A 25,876-nucleotide genomic window follows, 5' to 3' on the forward strand; every position below is an offset into this window, starting at 1 on the left:
AGGATGGCCCTGCTCCCCGTCGTGGCGCTCTTGGCTCTGTGCCCCCTCCTCGCCCGGCCAGGTGCCCACCGGCAGTGGGGTGGGGGGTCCGGGCAGAGCCCCCGCTCTCCTGGGACCCCCTTTCCAACCCCCCTTTCCTCCCCTGCGCGGAGACCGCGGCGGGGATCCCGAGGGGAGGGCGGGGAGCCGTTCCCGGCAGGGTGGTGACTCACGGGGCGGCTGCTTGGCACCACCGAGCCCTCGGTGCTGGCACCAGGGCCTGGCACCACCGAGCCCTCGGTCCTGGCACCAGGACCTGGCACCACCGAGCCCTCGGTCCTGCTGGCACCACCGAGCCCTCGGTCCTGGCTCCATCGAGCCCTCGGTGCTGGCACCAGGACCTGGCACCACCGATCTCCCGGTCCTGGCACCACCGATCTCCCGGTCCTGGCACCACCGAACTCCCGGTCCTGGCTCCTCCGATCCCCCTCTCTTGGCGCCTCCGAGCCCTCGGTCCTGGCGCCACCGGCCGTGTCCCCACAGATGTCCCCTGTCCCCTTCAGAGCCCCTTTGTCCCGGGGGTGGCCCCTCTGCCCCTCTGTACCCCATCCCTGGTGTCACCGCGCGCTGACCCCGCCGTGTCCCCTCCCAGACCAGCCTCCTGTCACCGTCACGGTGACAGCGGCCATCGGCGAGGACGCCTGCCTGCCCTGCGGCACGCAGCCCTGGGGTGACCTGCGCGGGGTCACCCTCAGCTGCACCCACCAGGCCGGCGGCCACCACGCCGTCCCCGTCCTCAGCCACCGCCTGGGCTGGCAGCCGCCACCCCCCGAGCCGGGCTGGCACCCGCCCGTGCAGCCCGACAGCCGCTTCAGGGGCAGGGTGGCCTTCTGCGCCGCGGGGACAGGGGACAGCGGCGTGGCCCTGCTGCTGAGGAACCTCAGCGATCCCGATTTCGGGAATTATTCCTGCTACGCCGCCCGCGCCGCCGCCCCGGAGCTCCTCTGCTCCCTGGTGCTGCAGCCCGCGGTGGCAGGTGAGCGGGGCGGGGGTGGCACTGTCCCTTTTGGGGTCCCTCAGTTCCCTGGTGTGTCCAGCCCTGGGTGCTGCCAGAATTTGGGGGTGCCCCATTCCCTGCTGTATGTGTCACCTGCCTTGTCCCCTGGTCCATCTCTGTCCCCATCTGGGTGGTGCCCCACACTCTTCACCCCAGTTTGGGGTCTCCCCGTTCCCTGGCACATCTGTCACTTCCTCCATCCCTGTCCCTATCTGGATGATGTCAGATGTCCCTGTTCTGTTCCCTTGTCCTGTTTGGGATCCCCACAAAGTGTCTGTCCCTTGTCCCACCTTGGCAGTGCCAGGTGTCCCTGCCCTGTTCCCCACAAGGTGTCTGTCCCTTGTCCCACCTTGGCAGTGCCAGGTGTCCCTGCCCTGTTCCCCACAAGGTGTCTGTCCCTTGTCCCACCTTGGCAGTGCCAGGTGTCCCTGCCCTGTTCCCCTGCCATGTTTGGGGTCCCCACATGCCCTGACGTGTTCCTTGTCCCTGGTGTGTCTGTCTGTCCCCGGCTGCTCCCTCGGGGCAGTTTGGGGTTCCCCCAGCCTGGCATGGCACAGGGAGGGGCGGGTGGCTCCGCTGGTGTCCCCATGTGCCAGTGCCACCCCACAGAGGTCCCCAAGGCCGCGGAGCCGGACATGCTCATGGTGATTTGTGTCCTCACGGCCGCCTTCACCGCGGTGGCCATCGGGGTGCTGGTGTGTGCCCGCTGCCAGGGCCACTGCTGGGGGCGTGCAGGTGGGTCTGGGGCACAAAGGGGGTGCTGGGGGGCACTGGGATGTGGGGGGGCACAAAGGGGGTGCTGGGGGGCACAAAGGGGATGTGAGGGGCACAAAGGGGGTGCTGGGGGGCACGGGGGGGGCATTGTAGGATGGGGGCAATTGGAGACCCCCCCTGGTTCACTGTGGGGAGGGGATTTCCAGTTCCTTTGTGGGGATGGGATGGGGTGGGATCCATGGGATGGGATGGGATGGGATCCATGCAGTGGGATGGGATGGGATCCATGCAGTGGGATGGGATGGGATGGGATGAGATGGGATCCATGGGATGGGATGGGATGAGATGGGATCCATGGGATGGGGTGGTGTGGGGTGGGATGAGATAGGATCCATGGGATGGGATCCATGGGATGGAGTGGGATGAGATGGGATCCATGGAATGGGATCCATGGGATGGGATGGGATGAGAAGGGATCCGATGGGAAGGGATGAGATGGGATGGGATGGGATGAGGGTGAGGAGGGAATGGGGTGGGGATGAGAATGGGGATGAAGACAGGGCAGAGATGAGGACAAGGGTGCAGATGGTGATGGGACAAGGATGGGGACAGGGATGGGGATGGGGACAGCTCTGTGTGGGCCAGGCTTGTCCCGTGTCCCCACTCACTGTCCCCTCAGCGCGGGGCCCAGCCCAGGAGCCCGCAGCCGTGGCTGCAGAGGAAGAAGGAGAGGTGGCCTTGGGTGACCTCAAGAGTGCCAGCACCTGAGGCCATCCCCAGCTGGACAGGTCCTCGTGTGACACCAGGGCAGGACACGGCCCTGACTGCCCCAATGGGGGGGACAGGTCTGGGGTCATGTTCTGGGTGGGGGTTCAGGACGGGTTTGGGGGGTGCACGATGGTTTGGGGTGGGGGGGCTCTGCTCGGACTCCTGGGGATGGGCAGGGGACAGCGCAGGGGGTCTGAGCTGTGTCCCCCCTTGCCCTCCAGGGGACACCCAAACCCAGGGGTCCCATGGTGGGGGGGGGGGGACAAACCCTGAGACCTCAAATAAAGAGCGTTGCTCCAGAATGACGGTGACCCCTCCTTCCCACCCGTCAGGGGGCTTGGGGGGCCCTTTTAGGGCTGGGCTGTGGGGGTCACAGGGTGTCCCCATTTAGGGACAGGCTGTGGGGTCACGGGGTGTCCCCGTTTAGGGGTGGCTATGGGGGTCACAGAGTGTCCCCATTTAAGGACAGGCTGTGGGGTCCCATGTTGTCCCCGTTCAGGGGTGGCTCTGGGGTCACGGGGTCCCCAAGCGCGCTGGTTCCCTCCCGGCCGCTGGGCGGCGCTGTGGGCTGGCCCCGCCCCCGGGCACGCCCACCACTGGGCCCTTTAAATCACAGACAGGTGCGGCAGTGCGCGGGGGCGGGACCGGCGGGGCTGAGTGACGGGGCAGTTATCCAATGGAAAGGCAGAGTGGGGAAGGTCCAGCCAATGAATAGGCGGGAAGGGGAGCGGGACTGGGGGTGGGGTTCAGTGGCGCTCGCTGCGGGGCGAAGCGGGGACCGGTCCGGTTCGGTCCCGCTCGGCTCCGTTCGGCCCCGCTCGGCCATGGCGAAGCGGGCCGCGGTCCCCGCCGGGCCCCTCGGGGACGATTTCTCCTTCGTGAGCCCGGTGGCCAAGTACGTGCTCTTCTTCTTCAACCTGCTCTTCTGGGTGAGTGCAGGGACACCGGGGCACCCGGTTTCCGAAGGACGTCCGGGGGGTCCCGGGGGCTGTCCGCATCCCTGCACCCCACTGGGACACCGGCATCCCCGGCATCCCCGGGACCCCCCATCCCTGAGATCCCACCGACACCCCCAGCCCCTGGGAATGTCTCCAATGTCTCCATCCCTGAACCCTCTTGGGCCCCCCCCTCCTCCCATCTCTGGGACTCCCCAGCCCCTGGGAATGTCTCCATCCCTGAACCCTCTTGGGTCCCCCCCTCCCCAGGACTCCCCAGCCCCTGGGAATGTCTCCATCCCTGAACCCTTTTGGGACTCCCCATCTCCAGGAACCCTCCAGCCCTGGGAATGTCTCCATCCCTGAGCCCTTTTGGGATCCCCCATCCCCAGGGACCCCCGGCCCTCTCTCCAGCCCAGGACCTTTTTGGGACCCCGCATTCCTGAGATCCCACAACCCACCTCCATCCCCAGGATCCCACCGGGAACCCTTTGGCTTTGGAGCTGTCCCCACCCCTGGTCCCCACTGCAATCCGCTCTCCTCAGGATCCCTGGAGCCCTCCAACCCCAGTACCCCATTGTGTCCCCCCATTCCTGAGGGACTCCTGGTCCCTGGGGGTGTCCCCACCCCTGGACCCCACTGGATCCCCCATTCCAGAACCTACAGAAGGAGTTGCCCCATTCCCCGAGGGGTTTTGGGGTCCTTTGGGTCCCCACCACTTCACCAGGACCCTTCCTGGCTCCACACAGGTGACAACCCCCCAGAGAGGGGGACAGAGGCCCCTCTTGTCCCCAGCCCACCCCAGGGACATCTCCCGCAAGGAAGCCACAATTTTCCGTGTTTGGGGGCCTTGTTGATGGTTTTTTTTTTATGTTTTGAGGGATTTTTATGTTTTTGAAAAGTTTTATATTTTGAGTATTTTTTTATGTTTCAGGGACTTTTTCAGAATGTTATGGAGACTTTTGTACTGCTTGGGAGGTTTGGGGTTTTTTTATGTTTGGGGGGTTTTGTGGGGAGTTTTTGCAGGGTTTTTTTGCGGGTTACTTCCGTGTTTGCAATCCTATTTTTGAGGAAGTTTCTTGCTTCCCATGAACCACGTCCCTGTGTCCAGCCACCCGTAGAGGAACAGCACTGGCTGGCGAGTGACCTCCAGGGAGGTGGGGACAAATGTGACCTCCAGGGAGGTGGGGATCGATGTGACCTCCCAGTAGGAGGGAACACGGTGGACACCGTGTGACAAGGGGAAACTGAGGCAGTGGCTGCATCCCTGGCTTTGGGGGGCTGCAGGTGGGGCCGTGGGAGTGGCACGGGGGTGGTGACAGCTTTGGGGTCACCTGTGTCCCTCTGCAGGTGATCTCCATGGTGATGGTGGCCGTGGGGGTGTACGCCCGGCTGCTGAAGCACGCAGGTGAGCTCGGGGGCTCCCCAGCCCTGCTGGTTCCGAGCCACCAGCCTGCTGGGGGTGGCACGTGGGGTCCTGGGGGTGCTGGCAGTGTGGTGACAGCTCGCCTGTGGTGACAGAAGCGGCCATGGCGTGCCTGGCAGTGGACCCTGCCATCCTCCTCATCGTGGTGGGTGTCCTCACCTTCCTCATCACCTTCTGCGGCTGCGTCGGCTCCCTGCGGGAGAACATCTGCCTGCTGCAGATGGTGAGTCCTGCCGGGGGTGGGGACCCTGCTGGGGACCTTGGTGGCATCTCGGTGCTCCCCTCACCGTCACCTTCCTCTTCCCGCAGTTCTCCGTCTGCCTGACCATCATCTTCCTCCTGCAGCTGGCGGCCGGCGTGCTGGGCTTTGTGTTCTCTGATAAGGTACTGATAAGGGAGGGCAGCGGCGGTGCGGGGTGTCCCCAGCCCTGTCCTGCTGGGTGACAGCCTCGCTGCTGTCCCCCCGTTTGTCCCCCAGGCCCGCGGGAAGGTCAGCGAGATCATCAACGGGGCCATCGTGCATTACCGGGATGACCTGGACCTGCAGAACCTCATCGATTTCGGGCAGAAGGAGGTGATGGGGGGGCCTGCAGGGTCGGGCTGTCCCTCCACGGGATGAGGACATGTCCCTATCTCCATGTCAGGCTTACATCTGTGGGGTAGCACGGGCTGGGGACGTTGGATAGCTCTTCCAAGATGTTCATGCCCTGCCTGGCAGGGGGAGGTTGGGGAGGGCTGGGGGCACAAAGAGCCCGAGTGTCCTGTCCCCCTGCCGTGGCTGGGGTCCCCTCCCCGCTGAGCCCCGTGCCCTTCCTGCAGTTCAGCTGCTGCGGGGGTGTCTCCTACAAGGACTGGTCCCAGAACATGTACTTCAACTGCACGGCCACCAACCCCAGCCGTGAGCGCTGCTCTGTGCCCTTCTCCTGCTGCCTGCACGACACCGACCAGGTCTGTGCTGGGGTGGCCTCAGGGGACCCTGCCCCTGCCTGTCCTCCCTGCCCGGGGGCTGGCCTGGGCCTGGAGCCCTGCCCAGGGGGAGGGAACACATATGGGCCCCGTCCCCCCCCTCTGGGTTTGGGGTTGTTCCCCTGTCCCACCCTCTGGGTTTGGGTTCCCCCATCCCAACCGTTGGGTTTGGGGACTCCTGTGTGGAAATGCTGTGATGAGGTGAGGGAGAATTCTCCCTCTCCAGAGCTGGAATTGGCTCTTTGGGACCAGGTGGCTCTGGAGGGCTGATGTGGGGACACTGAAGAAGGGGACATCCCACCAAGGCAAGGGCACAGCTGCCCCCCAAGAGCAGGGAGCCCAGTGTGTTCTGTCCCCAACCCCTCTGTGCTCTGTCCCCTCTTCCAGGCTGTCATCAACACCATGTGCGGCCACGGGATGCAGGCCAGGGGCTACCTGGAGGCCAGTGCCTTCATCCACACCAACGGCTGCATCGACAAGCTGGTCAACTGGACCCACAGCAACCTCTTCCTGCTGGGGGGCATCACCCTGGGGCTGGCCCTGCCCCAGGTACGGGCCTGGGGCACTGTGGGGGACAAGGGGCTACCCCAGAGCTCTGCTTTGTGGGGTTTTTTGGGGAGCTGCCTTAATGGTGGCTGGTTGTGAGATGGGGAAGTCGGGATGGGATTTGGGGTGGGGCAGTGACACAAATGTCAGGCATGGGGGGCATGGGGTGACACTGCCTGGCGTGGCTCAGTACCTCCCTCTCCCCCTCTCCCCCATCCCTCTTGCTCTTTCTCTCCTTCCTCTTCCTCTCCCATTTCCCTCTTCTTCTTCCCTCCCTCTTCGTTTCTCTCCCTGCTTCCTCTTCCCTTTCCCTTCCTCTCTCATTTCCTTCCCTCTTCCTCTCCCCTTCCTCTTCTTCCTCCCTTCTCCTTCCCCTTTGCCTTCCCTTTATCTCACTTCCCCTTTCCCTCTCCTCCATGTCTCTTTCCTCCTCTCCCTTCCTTCTCCTTATCTATCCCCCTTTCCTCTCCCCATCCCTCTCCCTTTCCCACTCCCGTCCTCTCTTGTTTCCCTCCCCGTCCCTCTCCCCTCCAGCTGGTGGGCATCGTCCTGGCGCGGCTCCTCATCAACCAGATCCGCGACCAGATCAAGCTGCAGCTCTACAACCAGCAGCACCGGGCAGACCCCTGGTCCTGAGCCCGCACCCTCCCCGCGGCACGGCGGCGCTCCGGGGCCATTCCCGATGCCCGGATCCGCGGGCACAGCCCTCGGGGCTCCGCTGGAGGAGAGGGAACGCGGATCCGCGGTGGCCGCACAGGAGACTCTGTGCCTTTGGCAGCCGGTGCTGAGCTCGGCCTGGAGGTGCTGAGCTGAAGCAGCGCCGGGGAATCGCTGTCTGTCTGTCCATCCGTCCTGCTGGCGCACAAAGCTTCGCACTGGGATATGCTTCCCCTCCCCGCGTGTGCTGGAGAAGGACGTTTGTCTGTCTGTCTGTCTGTCCGCCCGTGCACCGAGCTGCCTTCGCCCAGGCCGGGCTGCGGGACCGGAGACATTCCCGCCGTGGCCGGGTGTCCCTCCCGGTGTCCCTGGCCGCGGGGACAGCCGAGGGCACAGCAGGGCTGCCCCAGGGCCGGCCGAGGGGGTGGCGGGCTGTGCCCATTCCTTGGCTTTCCCGGACAATAAAGACACGAGGCCGGACGCTCCGAGCTGCGCCAGGCTGTGCAGGCGGGGACACCGCGGTGGCTCTGGGCACGGACAGAGGCCGCGCCAGGCCCTGGCCTCTTGTGAGACCCAAAAACGAGGAGGGAACGCGGCTGAGGGCCTGGCCCGGCCCCTCGGAGCTGTCGCAAAGCCGTGGGTGGAGTTCTTTGGGGTTGGGTTTTTAGGTTTTGCTTTTTTTTCTTTTAATTTTCCCCTCAGCTCGGGCTGGGTGGTCCCTCCCGCGGAGGGAGCCGGGATGCGGCCCAGCGCCCGGCTCTTTGTGTGCGGCCGGGAGGTTTCTCTCCCATAAAAAACCCCTTTTTTTTGGCTTTTTTCCCCCTCAAAATCCGCCTCATCCCCCCGCCGAAATGTTATTCCTTCCCCCAAATGTGATTGCTTCTCCGAGCAATGGCACCTCCCTGCAAAAAAAGTGATTTTTTCCCCCTCCAAAACTCACTTTTTCCCCCAAAACTTCCCCTCTGAAGAGCTACTTCTCGCCCCGAAAAAGCAAGTTTACTCTAAGACGTAGCTGCTCTCCAAAAAAATTACTTTTCCCCCTCAAAAAACCCGTCTTTTCACCCCAAAAGCAACTTTTCTTCCCCCAAAAAGGACTTGTCCCCAAAAAATAACTTTACCCAAAAGTGTCATTTGTCCCCCCAAACTGATTTCCCCGCCCCCAAAAAAGTAACTTAGCCCTAAAAAAAATAACTTTCCTCCACAAAAATCAAGTTTTCTTCCCAAAATGATCTTCTCTCTCCTAAAATTGATTTTTCCTGAAAAGAGTTACCCCCAAAAAAGTAACCTTTTTTCCCCAGAAAAAGTGTATTTTGTCCCAAAAAAGTAAGTTTTTCTCCCCAAAAAGTAACTTTTCCCTTTAAAAAGTAACTTTTCTTCTTCCAAAAGTGGCTTCTTTCCCCCCAAAGGCAACTTTTCACCTCCAAAAAGTAACTCTTTACTCACAAAGGCCTTTTCATCAGAAGGACATTTTATTTGAAAGAAAAAAAAAAAGATCTTTTCCTCACAAGAAGGAAATTTTCCTTCACAAAATTGGTATTTTCCTCATGTAAAGTGATGCTTTTGTCACAAAAGTGACTTTTTCCTTCGAAAATTGGAACTTTTCTTCATAAGAATGAACTTTTCCCTCACAAATAGTGACTTTTTCCTCACAAAAAGAGACTTTTTCTTCAAAACCAGGAACTTTTCCCTGGCTATAGGTGATATTTTCCTCACGAATGAATTTTCTTCTCATGGAAAGGGAACTTTTACCTCCCAAAAGTGACTTTTTCCTCCCAGAAGGGACATTTTCTTCACAAAAAGGCACTTTTTCCTCCCAAAAAGGAACTTTTCCCTCAGAAAAAAGAACCTTTCCCTCACAAAAAGTGACTTTTTTCCTCACGCGGGAGTTTTTCTGCACAAATAGGAACTTTTCCCCTCAGAAAAAGGAATATTTTCCCCACAAACTGTGACTTTTTCTCGCAAAAAGCCACTTTTTCGTCACAAAGGCCTTTTGTGAGGGGGACTTTTTCCTCCCAAAAAAAGACTTTTTCCCTCACAGAAAGGAACTTTTTGTCACAAAAAGGAACTTTTCCTTACCAAAAGTGACTCTTTCGTCACGAGAGGAACTTCCTCACAAAAGGAGACTCCTTCCTCCCCCCAAAAAAGCATTTTCCTTCACTTTTCAGCGACTTTTTCCCTCATAAAAAGGAACTTTTCCTGACCAAAAGTGACTCGTCGTGAGAGGAACTTATTCCTCACAAAAGGAGACTTTTCCTCCTGAAAAAAAATCATTTTCCCTCACTTTTTAGCGACTTTTTCGTCCCAAAAATGGAACTTTTCCTCACAAAAAGGAACTTTCCCTCAGAAAAAGCAAACTTTTCCTGACCAAAAGTGAATCTTTCCTCCCTCACAAAAATGAACTTTTTGTCACAAAAAGGAACTTTTCCTTACCAACAGTGACTCTTTCATCAGGAGAGGAACTTTTTCCTCACAAAAGGAGACTTTTCCTCTTGAAAAAAATCATTTACCCTCACTTTTTGGCGACTTTCCCCCTCACTTTTTAGCGACTTTTTCCTCCCAAAAATGGAACTTTTCCTCCCAAAAAGGAACTTTTCCTCACAAAAAGGAACTTTTCCTCACAAAAATGGACCTTTTCCTCACAAAAATGGACCTTTTCCTCCCAAAAATGGACCTTTTCCTCACAAAAATGGAACTTTTCCTCACAAAAAGGAACTTTCCCTCAGAAAAAGCAAACTTTTCCTGACCAAAAGTGACTCTTTCCTCGCGAGAGGAACTTTTTTCCTCACAGAAGGGGACTCTTTCCTTCCCTCAAAAAAAGACTTTTCCCTCACTTTTCAGCGACTTTTCCCCTCACAAATCGCGTCTCTTACCCTCCGCAGCGCTTCCCCCGCGGTCCCTCCCTCAGCCCGCCCCGGCGGGGGGCGCGGGCCGGGCCGGGCCGCGGGCGGCGGCGGCGGCGGAGGAGGAGGAGCAGCAGCAGCGGGGCCGCTCCGCTCGCTCCCGGCGAGCCCAACAAAGGCGGCGGGGCCATGGCGGGCCCCTCGCCCCGCTGCGAGCCGCCCTAAGCCCGCCGAGCACCGCCGCGATGTGGCCGGGCCGCGGCGGGCGGCGCTGGGCGCTGGCGCTGGCCCTGGCGCTGGCCCTGGGCGGGCGCTGCCCCGCCGCCCCCAACGCCTCGGCCGGGCCCCAGCGCTGCCGCCGCCCCGCGCCCTGCGAGCGGCTCCGCTTCGGCGCCTGCCTGGGCTCCGCGCTGCCCTACGCCGCCACCTCCACGCTGCTGGCCACCGACTCCGCCTCGCAGGAGGAGGCGCACGGGAAGCTGCTGCTCTGGTCCGGTACGGACGGGACGGCACCGGGAGCGGGGAGAGTGCGGGAGAGGCCCGGGATGGGGCTGGAGGGGGATGGGGAGCGGGGAAGGGGGGGAGAGCTTGGAGGGGGGTTTGGGTGTAGTGTGGGGGGGCTGGGGATGAGAACAGTTTAGAAAACTTTATAGAGAGGGTTTGGGGGTGGGCACAGTATAGAAAAGTGCCTAGCCAGGGGCTGGGGATGGGTATAGTACAGAAAACTTTATAGAAAACTTTATAGAGAGGATTTGGGGATGGGCACAGTATAGAAAAGTGCCTAGCCAGGGGCTGGGGATGGGTACAGTATAGAAAACTTTATAGAGAGGGATTTGGGGGTGGATACAGTATAGAAAAGTGCCTAGCCAGGGGCTGGGGATGGGTATAGTACAGAAAACTGTATAGAAAACTTTATAGAGAGGATTTGGGGGTGGGTACAGTATAGAAAACTCTATAGAAAACTGTATAGAGGGGGGCTAGGGATGGGTACAGTACAGAAAACTGTAACAAAACATTGTAGATGGGTATTTTACTGAGAGCAGCTGTAGATTGGGGTACAGGGGGTGGGTATGGGATAGCACAGGCCCCGGGGTGGGTGCAGTATAGAAAACTCCATAGTGGGTGCAGGGGATGGGTACAGAATACAGAGGAGCAGGAGGTTGGGCACAGCGATGGGTACAGTGTAGAAAACTGGTTAAAAAGGTACTAGAGATAGGTACAGTATAGAAAACTGATTAAAAAGGGAGTGGAGATGGGTACAGTGTAGAAAACTGGTTTAAAAGGGAGTGGAGATAGGTACAGTGTAGAAAACTGATTGAAGAGGGACTGGAGGTGGGTAGAGTATAGAAAACTGATTGAAATGGGACTGGAGATGGGTACAGGGTAGGAAACTGGTTAAAAAGGGACTGGAGATGGGTGCAGCATGGAGGGGAGCAGTACAGTGGGTGTCTGGGGATGGGCACAGTACAGAAAGCTACAGCAGAGGAGTAGAGATTGTGTAATGTGGAGAGGAGCAGGAGATTGGGGTACAGGGAGGGTGTGGTGTAGAGGGGGAACAGGATAGAATGGCCTCAGAGATGGGTACAGCAGGAGTACCAGGACATGGGTGCAGTATAGAAAATGGTTTATCAGGGGCTGGGGGTGGGCACAGTGTGGAGGGGCAGCTCTGGTGATGGGCAAGGTGCCACAGAGGACCCTCAGAGGGGTCCCAGTTCTGTGTGGGTGCTGTGGGGACAGCAGGAGAGTCCCTCAGAGGGGTCCCAGAGCTGTGTGGGTGCTGTGGGGACAGCAGGAGGGTCCTGCAGAGGGGTCCTGGTGCTGTGGGGACAGCAGGAGGGTCCTGCAGAGGGGTCCCAGTTCTGTGGGGGCAGCAGAGGGTCCTGCAGAGGGGTCCCAGTTTGTGTGGGTGCTGTGGGGACAGCAGGAGAGCCCCACAGAGGGGTCCCAGTTCTGTGTGGGTGCTGTGGGGACAGCAGGAGAGTCCCTCAGAGGGGTCCCAGAGCTGTGTGGGTGCTGTGGGGACAGCAGGAGGGTCCTGCAGAGGGGTCCTGGTGCTGTGGGGACAGCAGGAGGGTCCTGCAGAGGGGTCCTGGTGCTGTGGGGACAGCAGGAGGGTCCCACAGAAAGATCCCAGCGCTGTGTGGGTGCTGTGGGGGCAGCAGGAGGTGGCCATGCCAGGGATGGTGACGGTGCTGTCCCCTCCCCGCAGGCCTGCGCAATGCCCCGCGCTGCTGGGACGTCATCCAGCCCCTGCTGTGCGCCGTCTACATGCCCAAGTGCGAGGATGGGCAGGTGGAGCTGCCCAGCCAGACCCTGTGCCAGGCCACCCGGGCACCCTGCACCATTGTGGAGCGTGAGCGCGGCTGGCCTGACTTCCTCAAGTGCACCACGGACCGCTTCCCCGAGGGCTGCCCGGTACGGCACGGGCACGCGGGAGCGGGGGGAAGGTCACTCTCTGGAGGAGAGAAGGGTTGGTGTCTTAGCCTGGAGGAGGGAAGGCTCCAGGGAGAGCTTCCAGCACATTCCAGGGCCTGGAGGGGCTCCAGGAGAGCTGCAGAGGGACTGGGGACAAGGCCTGCAGGGACAGGAGCCAGGGAATGGCTCCCAGTGCCAGAGGGCAGGCATGGATGGGATCTGGGCAATGAGGAATTCCTGCCTGGGCTGGAACTGCCAGAGCAGCTGGGGCTGCCCCTGCATCCCTGCAGTGTCCCAGGCCTGGCTGGACACTGGGGCTGGAGCAGCCTGGGACAGTGGGAGCTGTTCCTGCCCATCAGGCAGGGGTGGCACTGAGGGGCTCTGAGGTTCCTTGCCACCCAACCCATTCCATGATTCCATGGTGATTCTATAGACCCCAGCTGTCCCCTGCCCTCCACAGGGGACTGATGTCCATCTTAGCCATGGGGGTGTCCCCTCCTCCTCCTCCTCACGGCCTGGTTTCCCCTCTGGCAGAACGAGGTGCAGAACATCAAGTTCAACAGCTCGGGGCAGTGCGAGGCGCCGCTGGTGAGGACGGACAACCCCAAGAGCTGGTACGAGGACGTGGAGGGCTGTGGCATCCAGTGCCAGAACCCGCTGTTCACCGAGAAGGAGCACCGCGAGATGCACGTCTACATCGCCGCCTTCAGCTCCGTCACCATCTTCTGCACCTTCTTCACCCTGGTGAGGCACGGGCTCCTTCTGGGAGCTGCCCCCAGAAGGGGATGGGCACCGAGCTGTCCCCAGAAGGGATGGGCACCGAGCTGCCCCCAGAAGGGGATGGACGCTGAGCTGTCCCCAGAAGGGGATGGACGCTGAGCTGTCCCCAGAAGGGAACGGGCACCGAGCTGTCCCCAGAAGGGGACGTGCACCGAGCTGTTCCCAGAAGGGGATGGGCGCCGAGCTGTCCCCAGAAGGGGACGGGCACCGAGCTGTTCCCAGAAGGGGACGTGCACCGAGCTGTTCCCAGAAGGGGACGGGCACCGAGCTGTCCCCAGAAGGGGATGGGCACCAAGCTGCCCCCAGAAGGGGACGGGCACTGAGCTGTCCCCAGAAGGGGATGGGCACTGAGCTGTCTCCAGAAGGGGACGGGCACCGAGCTGTCGCTTTCTCCACCCCTCCAGGCCACGTTTGTTGCTGACTGGAGGAACTCCAACCGCTACCCCGCTGTCATCCTGTTCTATGTCAACGCCTGCTTCTTCGTGGGCAGCATTGGCTGGCTGGCACAGTTCATGGACGGCGCCCGCGACGAGATCGTGTGCCGGGCTGACGGCACCATGCGGCTGGGCGAGCCCACGTAGGTGTCACCTCCGTCCCCAGAGCTGTCCCCAGCACCAAGGAGGGCTCTCAGGGTTCACTGGCCTCCTGGGAGCGCGGAGGGTGAGGCCCCCGTGCTCCTGCATGTCCCCTCACGGGTGTGGGTGACGCTCTCGCCTCACCTCTCCGCAGCTCCAACGAGACGCTGTCCTGCGTCATCATCTTCGTCATCGTGTACTACTCGCTGATGTCGGGTGTCATCTGGTTTGTCATGCTCACCTACGCCTGGCACACGTCCTTCAAGGCCCTGGGCACCACCTACCAGCCGCTGCTGGGCAAGACCTCCTACTTCCACCTCATCACCTGGTCCATCCCCTTCGTGCTCACCGTGGCCATCCTGGCCGTGGCGCAGGTAACGGGGCCACCGTCAGGGGATGGTGTCTCAGGGTGACACTGCAGCCAGCTGACCCTCCTGTCCCTGTCCCTGTCCCTGTCGCTGCCAGGTGGACGGTGACTCTGTCAGTGGCATCTGCTTCGTGGGCTACAAGAACTACCGCTACCGAGCCGGCTTTGTGCTGGCCCCCATCGGGCTTGTGCTCATCGTGGGGGGCTATTTCCTCATCCGGGGTAGGTGTGCTCTGCTCTGGGAAGGGACGGGGTCACCGTGGGTGTCCCCACACCCTGACCCCCTCGTCCTCCCCACAGGGGTCATGACGCTCTTCTCCATCAAGAGCAACCACCCCGGGCTGCTGAGCGAGAAGGCGGCCAGCAAGATCAACGAGACCATGCTGCGCCTGGGTGAGGGCCTCACCGGCACCGTTCCCCAGGGAATTGGGGTGGGAACAGGAGCATTTTGTCCCCTGAATTCACACAGCCCTTTCCCAGGGTGGCAGCAGCAGGGGACAAAGCTGTGGTGGTGGTGGTGGTGGCACGGCCCAGTGTGGCGTCTTTGTCTCGGTGTCACTGGAGCTTGGCTGGATGTCCTTCTTCTCTTCCAGGCATTTTTGGCTTCCTGGCCTTTGGCTTTGTCTTCATCACCTTTGGCTGCCACTTCTATGACTTCTTCAACCAGGCCGAGTGGGAGCGCAGCTTCCGGGAATACGTCCTGTGAGTGGGACAGGGACAGGGGTGACGGGGACACGGTGGCACCGCAGCGGACAGCTCCACGTCTCCCTCCAGCAGCGCCACCACATCCCCACCCCGCAGGGCTGTGGGGGCCGTGGGCTGTCCCCGCTCCTTAAAGCCACCATCCCCGTGTGTCCCCACAGGTGTGAGGCCAACGTGACCATCGCCACGCAGACCAACAAGCCCATCCCGGACTGCGAGATCAAGAACCGGCCGAGCCTCCTGGTGGAGAAGATCAACCTCTTCGCCATGTTCGGCACCGGCGTCTCCATGAGCACCTGGGTCTGGACCAAGGCCACCCTGCTCATCTGGAAGCGCACCTGGTGCAGGTGGGACCCCGAGGGTGTCACTCCAGCTCCCTGGAGCCCTTCCTGCCCCATCCAGTGGGATGTTGGAGGACATTCCCAGATGTTTGTCCCTCAGCTCAATGGGTTGTGTGCTCGCAGTAGCTCAGGAATGGGCTCGCCTCTCCCATGTGGCATTTGTGGGACACTTCCATCCCCAAGGGACCCATTGCCCAGTCTGGCGTCCCCATGTGCAGGAGGGGGAGCTGGGAGGGTCCCTGTGCCCCCAGCTGTGACAGCGGTGCCCCCTGTCCCTCTGTGCCCTCCAGGCTGACGGGGCAGAGCGATGACCAGCCCAAGAGGATCAAGAAGAGCAAGATGATCGCCAAGGCCTTCTCCAAGCGCAAGGAGCTGCTGCGCGACCCGGGCCAGGAGCTGTCCTTCAGCATGCACACCGTGTCCCACGACGGCCCCGTGGGTACGTGCCCAGGGCAGGGATGTCCCCAGCAGCCCCCCGGGGTCCCCAAAGTCCTCCCTTAACCAGATCCCCCTGTCCCCACAGCCGGATTGGCGTTCAACATCAATGAGCCATCGGCCGACGTGTCCTCGGCGTGGGCCCAGCACGTCACCAAGATGGTGGCCAGGAGAGGGGCCATCCTGCCCCAGGACATCTCCGTGACACCTGTGGCGACACCTGGCAAGTCCTTGGGGACGTCGTGGGGAATGTCTGGGGCATGAGCTGGGCTGGGGGTGTGCAGGGAGGGTGTACTCAGGTTGATGGAATATTTGGGATGGATCCCCGTGGGATCAGGTGGGGGGTGGCAGGGGGCACAGGCGGGTCGTGGCCACTCACAGCCGCCTCACCCCACATCCCCCAGTGCCACCAGAGGAGAGGGCCAACCTGTGGGTGGTGGAGGCTGACGTGTCCCCGGAGCTGCAGAAGCGCAGCGGCCGCAAGAAGAAGCGGAGGAAGAAGAAGAAGGAGGTGACCCCGGACCCCGAGCGCTGCCCGGGGCGCTCCGCCGTGCCCAGCGCCGTGCCTCGCCTGCCCCGCCTGCCCCCCCAGCCCTGCCTGGTGGCCTTTGCCCCCGACGTGCTGCCGGCCGTCCCGCCCGATGCCACCTTCCCCGGGGGCCCGTGGGACGGGCGCGGCCGCAGGGCCAACGTCCTGCACGTCATCAGCAACCCCTTCTGCCCCGAGAGCGGCGCCGCCGACCCCGAGAGCTGGCACCACAACGGGGGCGCCCTGTGGCCCCCCCAGCCCGGCGCCCTGGCCCGGCCCGGGGCAGCCAGGACTCAGGGCTGCCGGGCAGGGCTGGCCCCCATCCACTCTCGGACCAACCTGGTGGACGCGGAGCTGCTGGAGCCCGATTCGGACTTCTGATCCCAAAAGGGATGTGGGGAGGGCGTGGGGACACCAGGACCCACCTGCTCCCATGGGATCCATCCCAAATCCACCTGACCACATCCCGTTTCTCCCCTTGGAGGATCTGTCTCCGTGCACTTCCCAGCCCGGCGAGGTTTTGGGATTCCCTCCAGCAGCACCGGGAGAAAGGAGCTGTCAGTGGGACGAGCCCCAGCTCCCACAGGGATTTAGGGACCAGGGGGACACCTGGGGACAGCCTAGATCAGGGTAGATTTGGGGCAGCTCTGCCCCACCCGCGGCTAGAGGTACGTAGAGCTCACCCCCACTTGTGCCAATAGCAAATTTTTTAAAATTTCTGATTTTTTAAATGTTTATCGTGATGCCTCTGCTCGGGGTGAGCAGCAGCAGCAGCAGTAGCAGCATCCCTGGTGTGCACCCCTGTTTTGGGTTCACCCCAATCCCTTCCGAGAGCCCAAAGTGCCTTCCAGCTCCCCAGAGAGCTGAGCCAGACCCAGACCAGGATTAGTGGGGTGGCAGCACCAGGGAGAGGGGACAGGGAGCACCTTGGGCTGCCTGGATGCTCCTGAGCAAAAAAATAACCCCAAAAACCTCGGGGTGCTCGAGGTGAATCAGGGTCAGCAACCCCCAGAGCAAAGCTTTTTTTTTTATTATTTTTTTAGGATAAAAAAAAATAAAAATCAAGTCACAGCAAACCCAGAGGAGCCCTGAGGCAGGAGGGCTCCAGTCCCTGCTGGTGTTTGGATTTTCCCTATTTTTATTAAGTCCTGGTAGGCTCCTGGCTTTTTTTTGGGTTTTTTTTTTTTTTTTTTCTGCTATCCCAGTGACCTCCACGGGTTCATTTTTGCTGTGTAAAGGAAAAACCCTCCTGTATCAGTATTAAATTTACAGATTTTTCAATCCCAGTGGCTGCTCTGGGCTCTTTTGGGGAGAGATCCATGCGGGAAAACATTTTGTGGGGGGGAGTTGTCCTTTCTCCTAAAACCCTCTTGCTTCAAAAACTGCTTTAAAGTGTTTCAAATGGCTTTACAGCACCTTAAAAAGTGTTTCAAACTGCTTTAAAGCACATTAAAAACTGCTTTAAAGTGCTTTGAACGCCCTGTTCCACCTGCAGGAGGGAGCTCTGAGGGGCTGGGAATGCCCTCGGGGGCTGTGGGGACACTTTTGGGGACAGCTGGGCAGTTTTGGGGACAGCTGGGGCCTTTGCCAGCAGGTGGCACCACGGGCAAAAATATCCCCCAAACCCCCAAAATTTGGGTAGCCCCAAATTTTGGGGTGCTCCTGGGTGGGGTCCCACTGAGACATCTGAAGTTTCCCACGGTGCTGGTGCTTTTTTTTTGGGGAAAAATGCTGCTTTTGGAAAAGATCCTTTTTTTAATTTACTTGAGAGCCATGCAGCTGCAGGGTTTGGTTATCCTGCAAACCAGACCCTGAAATTTAGCTGGAACTGGTCAGTGGAAATTGCATTTTTCCAGGGTTTGTTATTTCTTTTTGGGCTGACCATGCTACAGAGTCAAAGCTGGATTGTCTGGGATGAAACAAAGTATTTCTCTTTATCTCCCTTTTCTGGGGCTTTTTATATATTTTATTTTATGGTTTTCTTAGTTAAAAAATTCTAACAAAACTATTCCTAAAAGATTTGCCATTTTGAAGCAGAAAAACCCCACATTATTTTAATTTTGGAAGCAGCGGGAGATGTGCTGACAACGTCACATCCCCTCCCAAAAACCCCACCTCGATTTGGTGCAGGGGGAGAAAATTTTGAAGGAAGAAAACCCCCCCAGTCTGCCAAAATCCAGCAAATTCCCCTGAAATATCCTCAGGGAAAAGCTCCAGCATTCCCATGGGAGGTGCAGGAGAGCAAAGCACAGAGGGTCGCACATCTCCCAACACCCCCAGAGGTTTCACTGGGGAAAAATGGGGAAAATTCAGGAAATTTGGGTGATACTCCCTGGGGATTCACTTATTCCCTGTGGATTCACTGAACCACCAATCCCCAGGGAGAACTATTGGCATTTTCCACCCATCTGGTGGAACTGAAAGGATGGAATCTCAGCTGGAGCAGGGAACAGCCTGGAAAATGCAGGTTTGCCCTCCTGCTCTCCCTCGGTTCTCTTTGTGGGAAACACCAAACTCTGCTGTGGAGCTGCACCAGCCACGGCTGCCCAGGAGAGGAATTTTGCTTTTCCAAGGCTGTTTTCTCCCAGACTTCCAGGCACAGCCATCCCAGGCTGGTGTGAGGGAGCGAGGGAAGGAGCCAGCCCCGAGCTGCCTGTGTCTGACAGAGCCCCAATTGTTGGAGCCTCCCTCCCCAAACAGCCTCTCCCTTCCCTCCTGATACCCGCTGTTTGCCCAGATAAATCCCCAGGCACGGCCCGGATCCCTGGGATAACCTCTCTGTGCCCTCCCTGCTGCCTCTGGGTTTGGCTTTTCTGTTTTTCACCTATTATGGGATGGTGAGCTCTGTGCCCAGAGCAGGGAGACAAAACAATTCCTGCTCCAGCTGGGCACCAAGGACAAATGAGCCAAATCCCAGGCCAGGAGCACAAACCCCGTGGGCTGAACCTCAGGTGGATCCAGTCTGGGTTTTGCTGTCTCAGGTCCCTGTGTGGCTCTGGAGCCCATGGAATGTCCAGGTGGGGCTGGCCCAGCTGCCCTGGCCCAGGGACAATCCAGCCTTGGGCCAGCTCTGGCTCTGGTCCCACCTGGCTCCTGCCCAGAGGGGCTGGGAAGGCCGAGCTCCGTGGGGAGCCCCAGGTCACTCTGGGGAGCTCCATGGCCAGGACAAGGACAGGACAGGAGGGAACAGCCCCAGGCTGGCCCAGGGCAGCTTTAGGGGGGACACTGGGGACAATTCCCTCCTGGAAAGGGTTCCCAGCTATGGCAGTGGGCTGCCCCAGGCCGGGGGCAATTCCCATTCCTGGAGGGATTTCAGACCCTGTGGATGTGGCACTCGGGCACGTGGTGGTCCTGCCTCAGGTTTGGCTTTTCTATTTTCACATTCTGAGCTGCTTTGGTGTGTGGGTCTGGGCTCCATATTATGGGATGGTGAGCTCTGTGCCCAGAGCAGGGAGACAAAACAATTCCTGCTCCAGCTGGGCACCAAGGACAAATGAGCCAAATCCCAGGCCAGGAGCACAAACCCCGTGGGCTGGAGAGAGAAAAACAAGCAGGGTGGGAGTGCCTGGGCTAAAGCTGGGCTGGGACAATGAACTGCAAGGTGGGAATGGAGCAGAGCTGATCCCAGGGAGAGACCCCGGGAGCGCTGGTGCATTTTGGGGCCATTTTGGGTCATCTTGGGGGCAGCCCTGGCTGGGCTCTGGTGCTGCCCAAGGTGCAGCCATGGAGGAGATCCTTGGAATCAATCCCTGCTTCCTTCTGGAACTCTGCCCAGCCTCTGCTCCAGCTCAGCCTTCACAGGGCATCAGCCCTGGGATCGATGGCCAAACTACACCAGGAGTTTTGGGGGTGCTGGCAGCAGCACAGGGCGTTTTTCCCAGGAAAACACCATCCCTGCGTGTTTTCCTGGGAAAAACACCCTGATTTTGAGTCTCCTGATTTTGGGATTTTCTTTTAAAAGGTGAGGAAGATCCCACGCTGAGCCAGGTGGGCTCAGGATCAGGATTTTTCCCTGGTGACGGATGTGCAAAACAATCTGAGATCCTTTTGTGGGATCTGAGATGATAAATTCCAGAGGATTTCTTTATTTCCAGGCTGGCTCAAGCTCCTCTCCTCACCAGAGGAGGATCAGGGTTGGAACTTTGGATTTGTGAGGGGTTTGCAAAACAACCTGGTGGGTTTTTGTGGGATCTGTGGTACCAGGAAATGATAAATTAAGATTTCTCCATCTCCAGGGCAGCACAAGCTCAGGAGATTTTGCCTTGGTCAGGGGCAAAAAAAAATCAGGGGGGATTTTGCCTTGGTCAGGTGTGTGCTAAACAACTTGGGTTCTTTTTGTGGGATCTGTGGCACCAGGAAATTATAAATTCTGGAGGGTTTCTGTGTTTCCAAGGCAGCACAAGCTCCTCAGAAGAGGAGAACTCAAGGTTTTGCCTTGGCCAAAACAGCCTGGTGGGTTTTTTGCTGGACCTGTGGCACTGGAAAATTATAAATTCCGGAAGATTTCTCCATCTCCAGGGCAGCACAAGCTCTTCTCCTCAGCAGAGGAGGATCAGGGTTAGAATTTTGCCTTGGTCAAGGGCATGCAAAACAACCTGGTGGGTTTTTCTGTGGGATCTGTGGTACCAGGAAATGATAAATTCTGGAAGATTTCTTCATCTCAGGGCAGCACAAGCTCCTCTCCTCAGCAGAGGAGGATCGGGGGGGATTTTGCCTTGGCCCAAACACCCTGGTGGGTTTTCGGTGCGATCTGAGACGATGAATCCCGGAGGGTTTCTCCACCTCAGGGCAGCACAAGCTCCTCTCCTCAGCAGAGGAGGATCAGGGTCGGGATTTTGGATTTGTGAGGGGTTTGCAAAACAGCCTGGTGGGTTTCCTGTGGGATGTGAGATGACAAATCCCGGCGGATTTCCGCAGCTCAGGTCGGCACCAGCTCCCGTGCCCAGCAGAACGGCGGCGCTGCGGCAGCCGCGACCTTCCCTGCTCGGGATGGGAGGGGAGGGATTTTGCTGCAGCCTCAAATCCCTCCCACGGCGGCTCCCGAGGAGTTCCCGTCCCAAAGGGCGGTTCTGAGCCGGGATTTTGTGATCCCGGGGAGAGGCAGGGACGGGCTGCGGGCTCAGGTCCTGGTCAGCAGGAACCAGCCTCAGCTCGGGAGTTGTGCTCGCCCCGCTCCCGGCTCGCAGGGATGCGCTGCTCCTCCTGTAGCTCCGATCCAATGTGGAATTCCTGCCCCTCTCCCGTGCCTCTTTCCTCCCTGCCATCCTCCTTCAGCCTCTCCGCTGCTCCCATCTCTCCCCTCCCTGCTGATTTCTGGGGAGGTCTCTGTGGATTCCTTCTCCCTCTCCTCTTCCTCTCCCTCTCCCTCTCCTCTCGCCTCGTCCCTCTACGCTCCTCTCCTCTCCCTCTCCTCTCCCTCTCCCTCCTCCCTCTCCTCTCCCTCCCTCCCTCTCGCCCTCTCCCTCCCTCTCCCTCTCCCTCTCCCTCTCCCTCCCTCTCTCCTCTCCTTCCTCTCTCTCCCTCCTCTCCCTCTCCCTCTCTCCCTCTCCTCGCTCTCTCCTCGTCCTCTCCTCCTCTCTCTCCTCTTCCTCTCTCCGCTCCTCCTCCTCTCCTCTCCTCTCCTCTCCTCTCCCTCTCCCTCCTCTCCTCTCCTCCTCTCCTCCATCGCTCCCTCCCTCTCCTCCTCCTCCTCTCCTCTCCCCCTCTCCGCTCCTCTCCTCTCCTCCCTCCTCTCCTCGTCCTCGTCCGTCTCCTCTCCTCCTCTCCTCTCTCCTCCTCCTCTCCTCGTCCTCTCCTCGTCCTCTCATCTCCTCCCTCCCCTCCTCCCCTCGCTCTTCTGCTCCTCGCTCCCTCCCCGTCTCCCTCTCCCTCCCTCCCTCTCGCCCTCCCTCCCTCTCCCCTCCCCTCCCCTCCTCCCTCTCCCTCCTCGCCTCCCCTCTCCCCTCCCCTCTCCCTTTCGTCTCTTCTCTTTCCCTCTCCTCCTGCTCATCCCAAACCCTGAGCTCACCCGGGGTTTGAGAGTTGGACGCTTGAGGATTGGAACTGACGCTTGAGAACTGAGAATTAATTAAGCTCTCACCCACCAACAGCTCCAAGTTCTTCTCTCAGGGCTGGTGTCAATAAATACCAAAAATAAAAGGCTGGGTTTGCACTCCAGGAGAGGCACATTCCCAGAGAACTGGGCTTAGAAAAGGTGGTAAAACTTTAACCATTAAATGTAAATCGTGAATGTGGGGGGTTATTACTGACTCGTGCCTGCAGGCTGAGCTCAGGGCCGGGCAGGACAGCGAGTCCCAGGCTTTTAGATGGCACATTCCCCGTGCCAGGATGTTGTGGCTCCTCATTCCCATGGGTTTTCCTGGCGCTGGTTGGGGATGATAGTCTGGGAGGGCTTTCCCAACTCCTTTGACTCTGAAATTCCACAGTTTTGACCCAATTTTCCCATTGGGATGGCCTTGGTGGGACATCCGTCCTTGCTGCTGGCACTTGGGGACACGGACCAGTGGTGGCCTTGCAGTGGTTGGGTTTCATTGCCTGGGAGGGCTTTTCCAGCCCCTCTGGCTCTGAAATTCCATCGTTTTGGTCCAGGCCTGGGGGGCTGCCTGGGCAGGCCATGGCACTGTGGGGACACTGAGGTCTGAGACAGATTGAGTCCAGAGAAGGGGCAAAGGAGCTGGGAAGGGTCTGGAGAAGCAGGAGGGGATGAGGGAGCTGGGAAGGGAATGGAGAACCAGGAGGGGCTGAGGGAGCTGGGAAGGGTCTGGAGAACCAGGAGGGCTGAGGGAGCTGGGAGGGAATGGAGAACCAGGAGGGATGAGGGAGCTGGGAAGGGTCTGGAGAACCAGGAGGGGATGAGGGAGCTGGGAAGGGGCTGGAGAACCAGGAGGCTGAGGAGCTGGCAGGGGCTGAGCCTGGAGCAGAGGAGGCTCAGGGGGACCTTGTGGCTCTGCACAAGTCCCTGCCGGGAGGGGACAGCCGGGGAGGTCGGGCTGTGCTCCAGGGAACAGGGACAGGAGCAGAGGGAACGGCCTCAGGCTGGGCCAGGGGAGCTCAGGGTGGAATCAGCAGGAATTTCCCCATGGAAAGGGGGGGTCAGGCTTTGGCAGGGGCTGCCCATGGAGCTCTGCACTGCCCATCCCTGGAGATGCCCAAGGAATCCCTGGATGTGGCACTCAGGGCTCCAGGCTGGTAACATAAAGTGTGGATCAGGCACACCTTGGTCTTAATGACGGTCTTGTACAACCTCAGTGCTTCTGCGATTCCGTGCCCGGCGGCTGAAACACTGAAAAAATCACCAAAACCTGAAAAAAGGACCAAACGCCTTCACGGAGCGGACTACAACTCCCACCAACCCCCGCGCGGCCCTGCGAGGAGGCGGGGCGCGGTATCGCTGCAGGGGGTGCCGGGAGCTGTAGTCGCGACGCGGCGGAGCAGGGGCGGGAGGACTGCATGTCCCGGCGTGCAGTGCGGCAGCAAGGGCGGCGGGGCGGGGCGAGGCGGGGCCGGCGGCCCTGAGGGAGCCCGAGCGGACCCGGAGCGGACCCGGCGCAGTCGGCGGCGATGTCGGTGCAGGTGGCGGTAGCCGCGCCCGCCGTGGAGCTGAAGGAGCTCGGCGGCCCCATGGACAAGGCGGCGGGGCCGCCGTGCGAGCCTGTGGGCGCTCACGCAGCGGGGCACGGCGTGGCGGCGGCGGCGCCCGCCTGCCCCGTGCCGGGCGCCGAGCGTGAGGCGGCCCCGGCCCCCTCCGCCGAGCGGCCTCCGGGGGGCGGCTGCCCCGGGCTGTCCTCGGCCGCCGCGATGTCCTCGACCTCCGGGATGTCCTCGGCCGCCGGCAAGGTGCCGCAGGCTTCGGCCATGAAGAGGAGCGACCCGCACCACCCCCAGCACCGGCACCGCGACGGCAGCGACAGCAGCGGCGGCGCGGCTGAGGCGCTCGTGAGCCCCGACGGCACCGTCACCGAGGCGCCGCGCACCGTCAAGAAGGTAACGGGGGCGACAGCGGCGGGGAGCCCTCCTGGCGGGGCTGTGCGGGACATCCCGGCGGGCACAGCCCCGCAGCGGGCACGGGGAGCCGGCCCGGGGCTCGGGGACGCGGCGCTGCCTCGGCCGGGCAGGACCGGCCCGGTGTGGGGTCCCCGGTGCGCGGCGGGTGTCGGTGACCCCGAGGGGCTGCCGTGGCCGCGGGGGCGCGCATTGCGGGGACGTGTTCTGCCATGCCTGGGGGGCTCTCTGTGCCTTGTACCCCCCTGTGTCTGTGCAGTGGGGACATGTGGGGTGACACTGGGTGCCTTTGCACCCCACCTCTGCACCCCCAGGTGACACCGAGTGCCTTTACACCCCACACCTGCACCCCTGGGTGCCTTTACACCCCTCACCTGCACCCCCAGGTGACACCGAGTGCCTTTACACCCCTCACCTGCACCCCCAGGTGACACCGGGTGCCTTTACACCCCTCACCTGCACCCCCAGGTGTCACCGGGTGCCTTTACACCCCTCACCTGCACCCCCAGGTGTCCCTGGGTGCCTTTACACCCCTCACCTGCCCCCCCAGGTGTCACTGGGTGCCTTTACACCCCACACCTGCACCCCCAGGTGACACCGAGTGCCTTTACCACCCCACACCTGCACCCCCAGGTGACACCGAGTGCCTTTACATCCCACACCTGCACCCCTGGGTGCCTTTACACCCCACACCTGCACCCCCAGGTGACACCGAGTGCCTTTACACCCCACACCTGCACCCCCAGGTGACACCGGGTGCCTTTACACCCCTCACCTGCACCCCCAGGTGACACCGGGTGCCTTTACACCTCTCACCTGCACCCCCAGGTGTCACTGGGTGCCTTTACACCCCTCACCTGCCCCCCCAGGTGTCACTGGGTGCCTTTACACCCCACACCTGCACCCCCAGGTGACACCGGGTGCCTTTACACCCCTCACCTGCCCTCCCAGGTGTCCCTGGGTGCCTTTGCACCCTTCACCTGCACCCCCAGGTGACACCGGGTGCCTTTACACCCCTCACCTGCCCTCCCAGGTGTCACTGGGTGCCTTCACACCCCTCACCTGCACCCCCAGGTGTCACCGGGTGCCTTTACACCCCTCACCTGCCCTCCCAGGTGTCACTGGGTGCCTTCACACCCCACACCTGCCCCTCCAGGTGACACCGGGTGCCTTTACACCCCTCACCTGCACCCCCAGGTGTCCCTGGGTGCCTTTACACCCCTCACCTGCCCCCCCAGGTGTCCCTGGGTGCCTTTACACCCCTCACCTGCACCCCAGGTGTGTGAGCTTCAGGGTGTGTGGGTTCACATCGGGTTCATGTTCCCAGGGTTATCTGGGGAATGTGGATAAGATAAAAATGTCCTGGGCGTTGCTGGTGATGTTGGCAGCTGGGGCAGGGTCAGGTGTGCCCATACCTGGGTGTGGGGTGTGTCAGGGGGGTTTTGGGGGTGCCCCTCTCCCAGGGCTGCTGTGACCTGGCGGCTGCAGCCCAGGAGAGTGTGGAGCTGTGAGTCTTGGCCAGTCCATCCGTGTGTCTCCAGCTCCTCAGGTGCATGCAGGTGCTCCCTGGAGTAGGGGGCTGTGTGTACCCCGCTGTGCCTGGAGGGAAATGCACATTTTCCACATTTTCTGGCATCCTTCCTGTTGGAAATCCCAGGAGAAGGAGTTGTCCCCTGTGAACCTTTTGTAGGGTCCCTGTCCTAAGGGAGCCTCTCACCTCCTAGAACTTTGGGGTGGAGACCTCACCTTCCCTGCTGAGGGACTCCCACCCTCCTTTGGGGCTGCTCTAAAATTTCCTCTCCCTTTGGAGGGCCCAGGGTGAGGGGTTTGTCCCCAGAGCCAT

At 60.4% G+C, this 25,876-nt stretch overlaps 3 protein-coding genes across 3 annotated transcripts; all 3 read left to right on the plus strand.

The window, feature by feature from the left end:
• Positions 1–3: 3 nt before the first annotated feature.
• Positions 4–2,622, plus strand: LOC115485254 (uncharacterized). The gene is made up of 4 exons (XM_050969690.1): positions 4–61; positions 632–1,015; positions 1,646–1,771; positions 2,430–2,622. The coding sequence occupies exons 1-4, from the start codon at positions 4–6 to the stop codon at positions 2,516–2,518; spliced, it is 657 nt and encodes a 218-aa protein (XP_050825647.1). The 3' UTR covers positions 2,519–2,622.
• Positions 2,623–3,268: 646 nt separating this feature from the next.
• TSPAN33 (tetraspanin 33) lies at positions 3,269–7,528 on the plus strand. The gene is made up of 8 exons (XM_009100422.4): positions 3,269–3,447; positions 4,804–4,861; positions 4,975–5,102; positions 5,189–5,263; positions 5,358–5,453; positions 5,699–5,827; positions 6,233–6,394; positions 6,926–7,528. Exons 1-8 carry the CDS (start codon positions 3,343–3,345, stop codon positions 7,025–7,027), a joined length of 855 nt encoding a protein of 284 aa, XP_009098670.1. The 5' UTR covers positions 3,269–3,342; the 3' UTR covers positions 7,028–7,528.
• A 2,590-nt stretch (positions 7,529–10,118) lies between these two features.
• On the plus strand, positions 10,119–17,318 carry SMO (smoothened, frizzled class receptor). Its single transcript, XM_050969946.1, has 12 exons — positions 10,119–10,383; positions 12,098–12,303; positions 12,838–13,047; positions 13,488–13,660; positions 13,813–14,032; positions 14,124–14,247; positions 14,326–14,418; positions 14,619–14,727; positions 14,889–15,074; positions 15,359–15,507; positions 15,592–15,726; positions 15,908–17,318. Exons 1-12 carry the CDS (start codon positions 10,134–10,136, stop codon positions 16,411–16,413), a joined length of 2,361 nt encoding a protein of 786 aa, XP_050825903.1. The 5' UTR covers positions 10,119–10,133; the 3' UTR covers positions 16,414–17,318.
• Positions 17,319–25,876: the final 8,558 nt, after the last annotated feature.

This window comes from Serinus canaria, chromosome 1A (assembly GCF_022539315.1).
Source record: "Serinus canaria isolate serCan28SL12 chromosome 1A, serCan2020, whole genome shotgun sequence".
NCBI classification, from domain to species: Eukaryota; Metazoa; Chordata; class Aves; order Passeriformes; family Fringillidae; genus Serinus; species Serinus canaria.

What these genes read in the sequence shown, in the direction of transcription:
- LOC115485254 (XM_050969690.1), top strand. Translation starts at nt 4, where the DNA reads ATGGCCCTGCTCCCCGTCGTGGCGCTCTTGGCTCTGTGCCCCCTCCTC. An exon ending in GCTGCAGCCCGCGGTGGCAG is followed by an intron (nt 1,016 to 1,645) that starts GTGAGCGGGGCG and finishes GCCACCCCACAG; the next exon opens with AGGTCCCCAAGGCCGCGGAG. An exon ending in CCACTGCTGGGGGCGTGCAG is followed by an intron (nt 1,772 to 2,429) that starts GTGGGTCTGGGG and finishes CTGTCCCCTCAG; the next exon opens with CGCGGGGCCCAGCCCAGGAG.
- TSPAN33 (XM_009100422.4), top strand. Translation starts at nt 3,343, where the DNA reads ATGGCGAAGCGGGCCGCGGTCCCCGCCGGGCCCCTCGGGGACGATTTC. An exon ending in CCGGCTGCTGAAGCACGCAG is followed by an intron (nt 4,862 to 4,974) that starts GTGAGCTCGGGG and finishes CTGTGGTGACAG; the next exon opens with AAGCGGCCATGGCGTGCCTG. An exon ending in GCCTGCACGACACCGACCAG is followed by an intron (nt 5,828 to 6,232) that starts GTCTGTGCTGGG and finishes CCCCTCTTCCAG; the next exon opens with GCTGTCATCAACACCATGTG.
- SMO (XM_050969946.1), top strand. Translation starts at nt 10,134, where the DNA reads ATGTGGCCGGGCCGCGGCGGGCGGCGCTGGGCGCTGGCGCTGGCCCTG. An exon ending in TCTGCACCTTCTTCACCCTG is followed by an intron (nt 13,048 to 13,487) that starts GTGAGGCACGGG and finishes CCACCCCTCCAG; the next exon opens with GCCACGTTTGTTGCTGACTG. An exon ending in TGGAAGCGCACCTGGTGCAG is followed by an intron (nt 15,075 to 15,358) that starts GTGGGACCCCGA and finishes TGTGCCCTCCAG; the next exon opens with GCTGACGGGGCAGAGCGATG.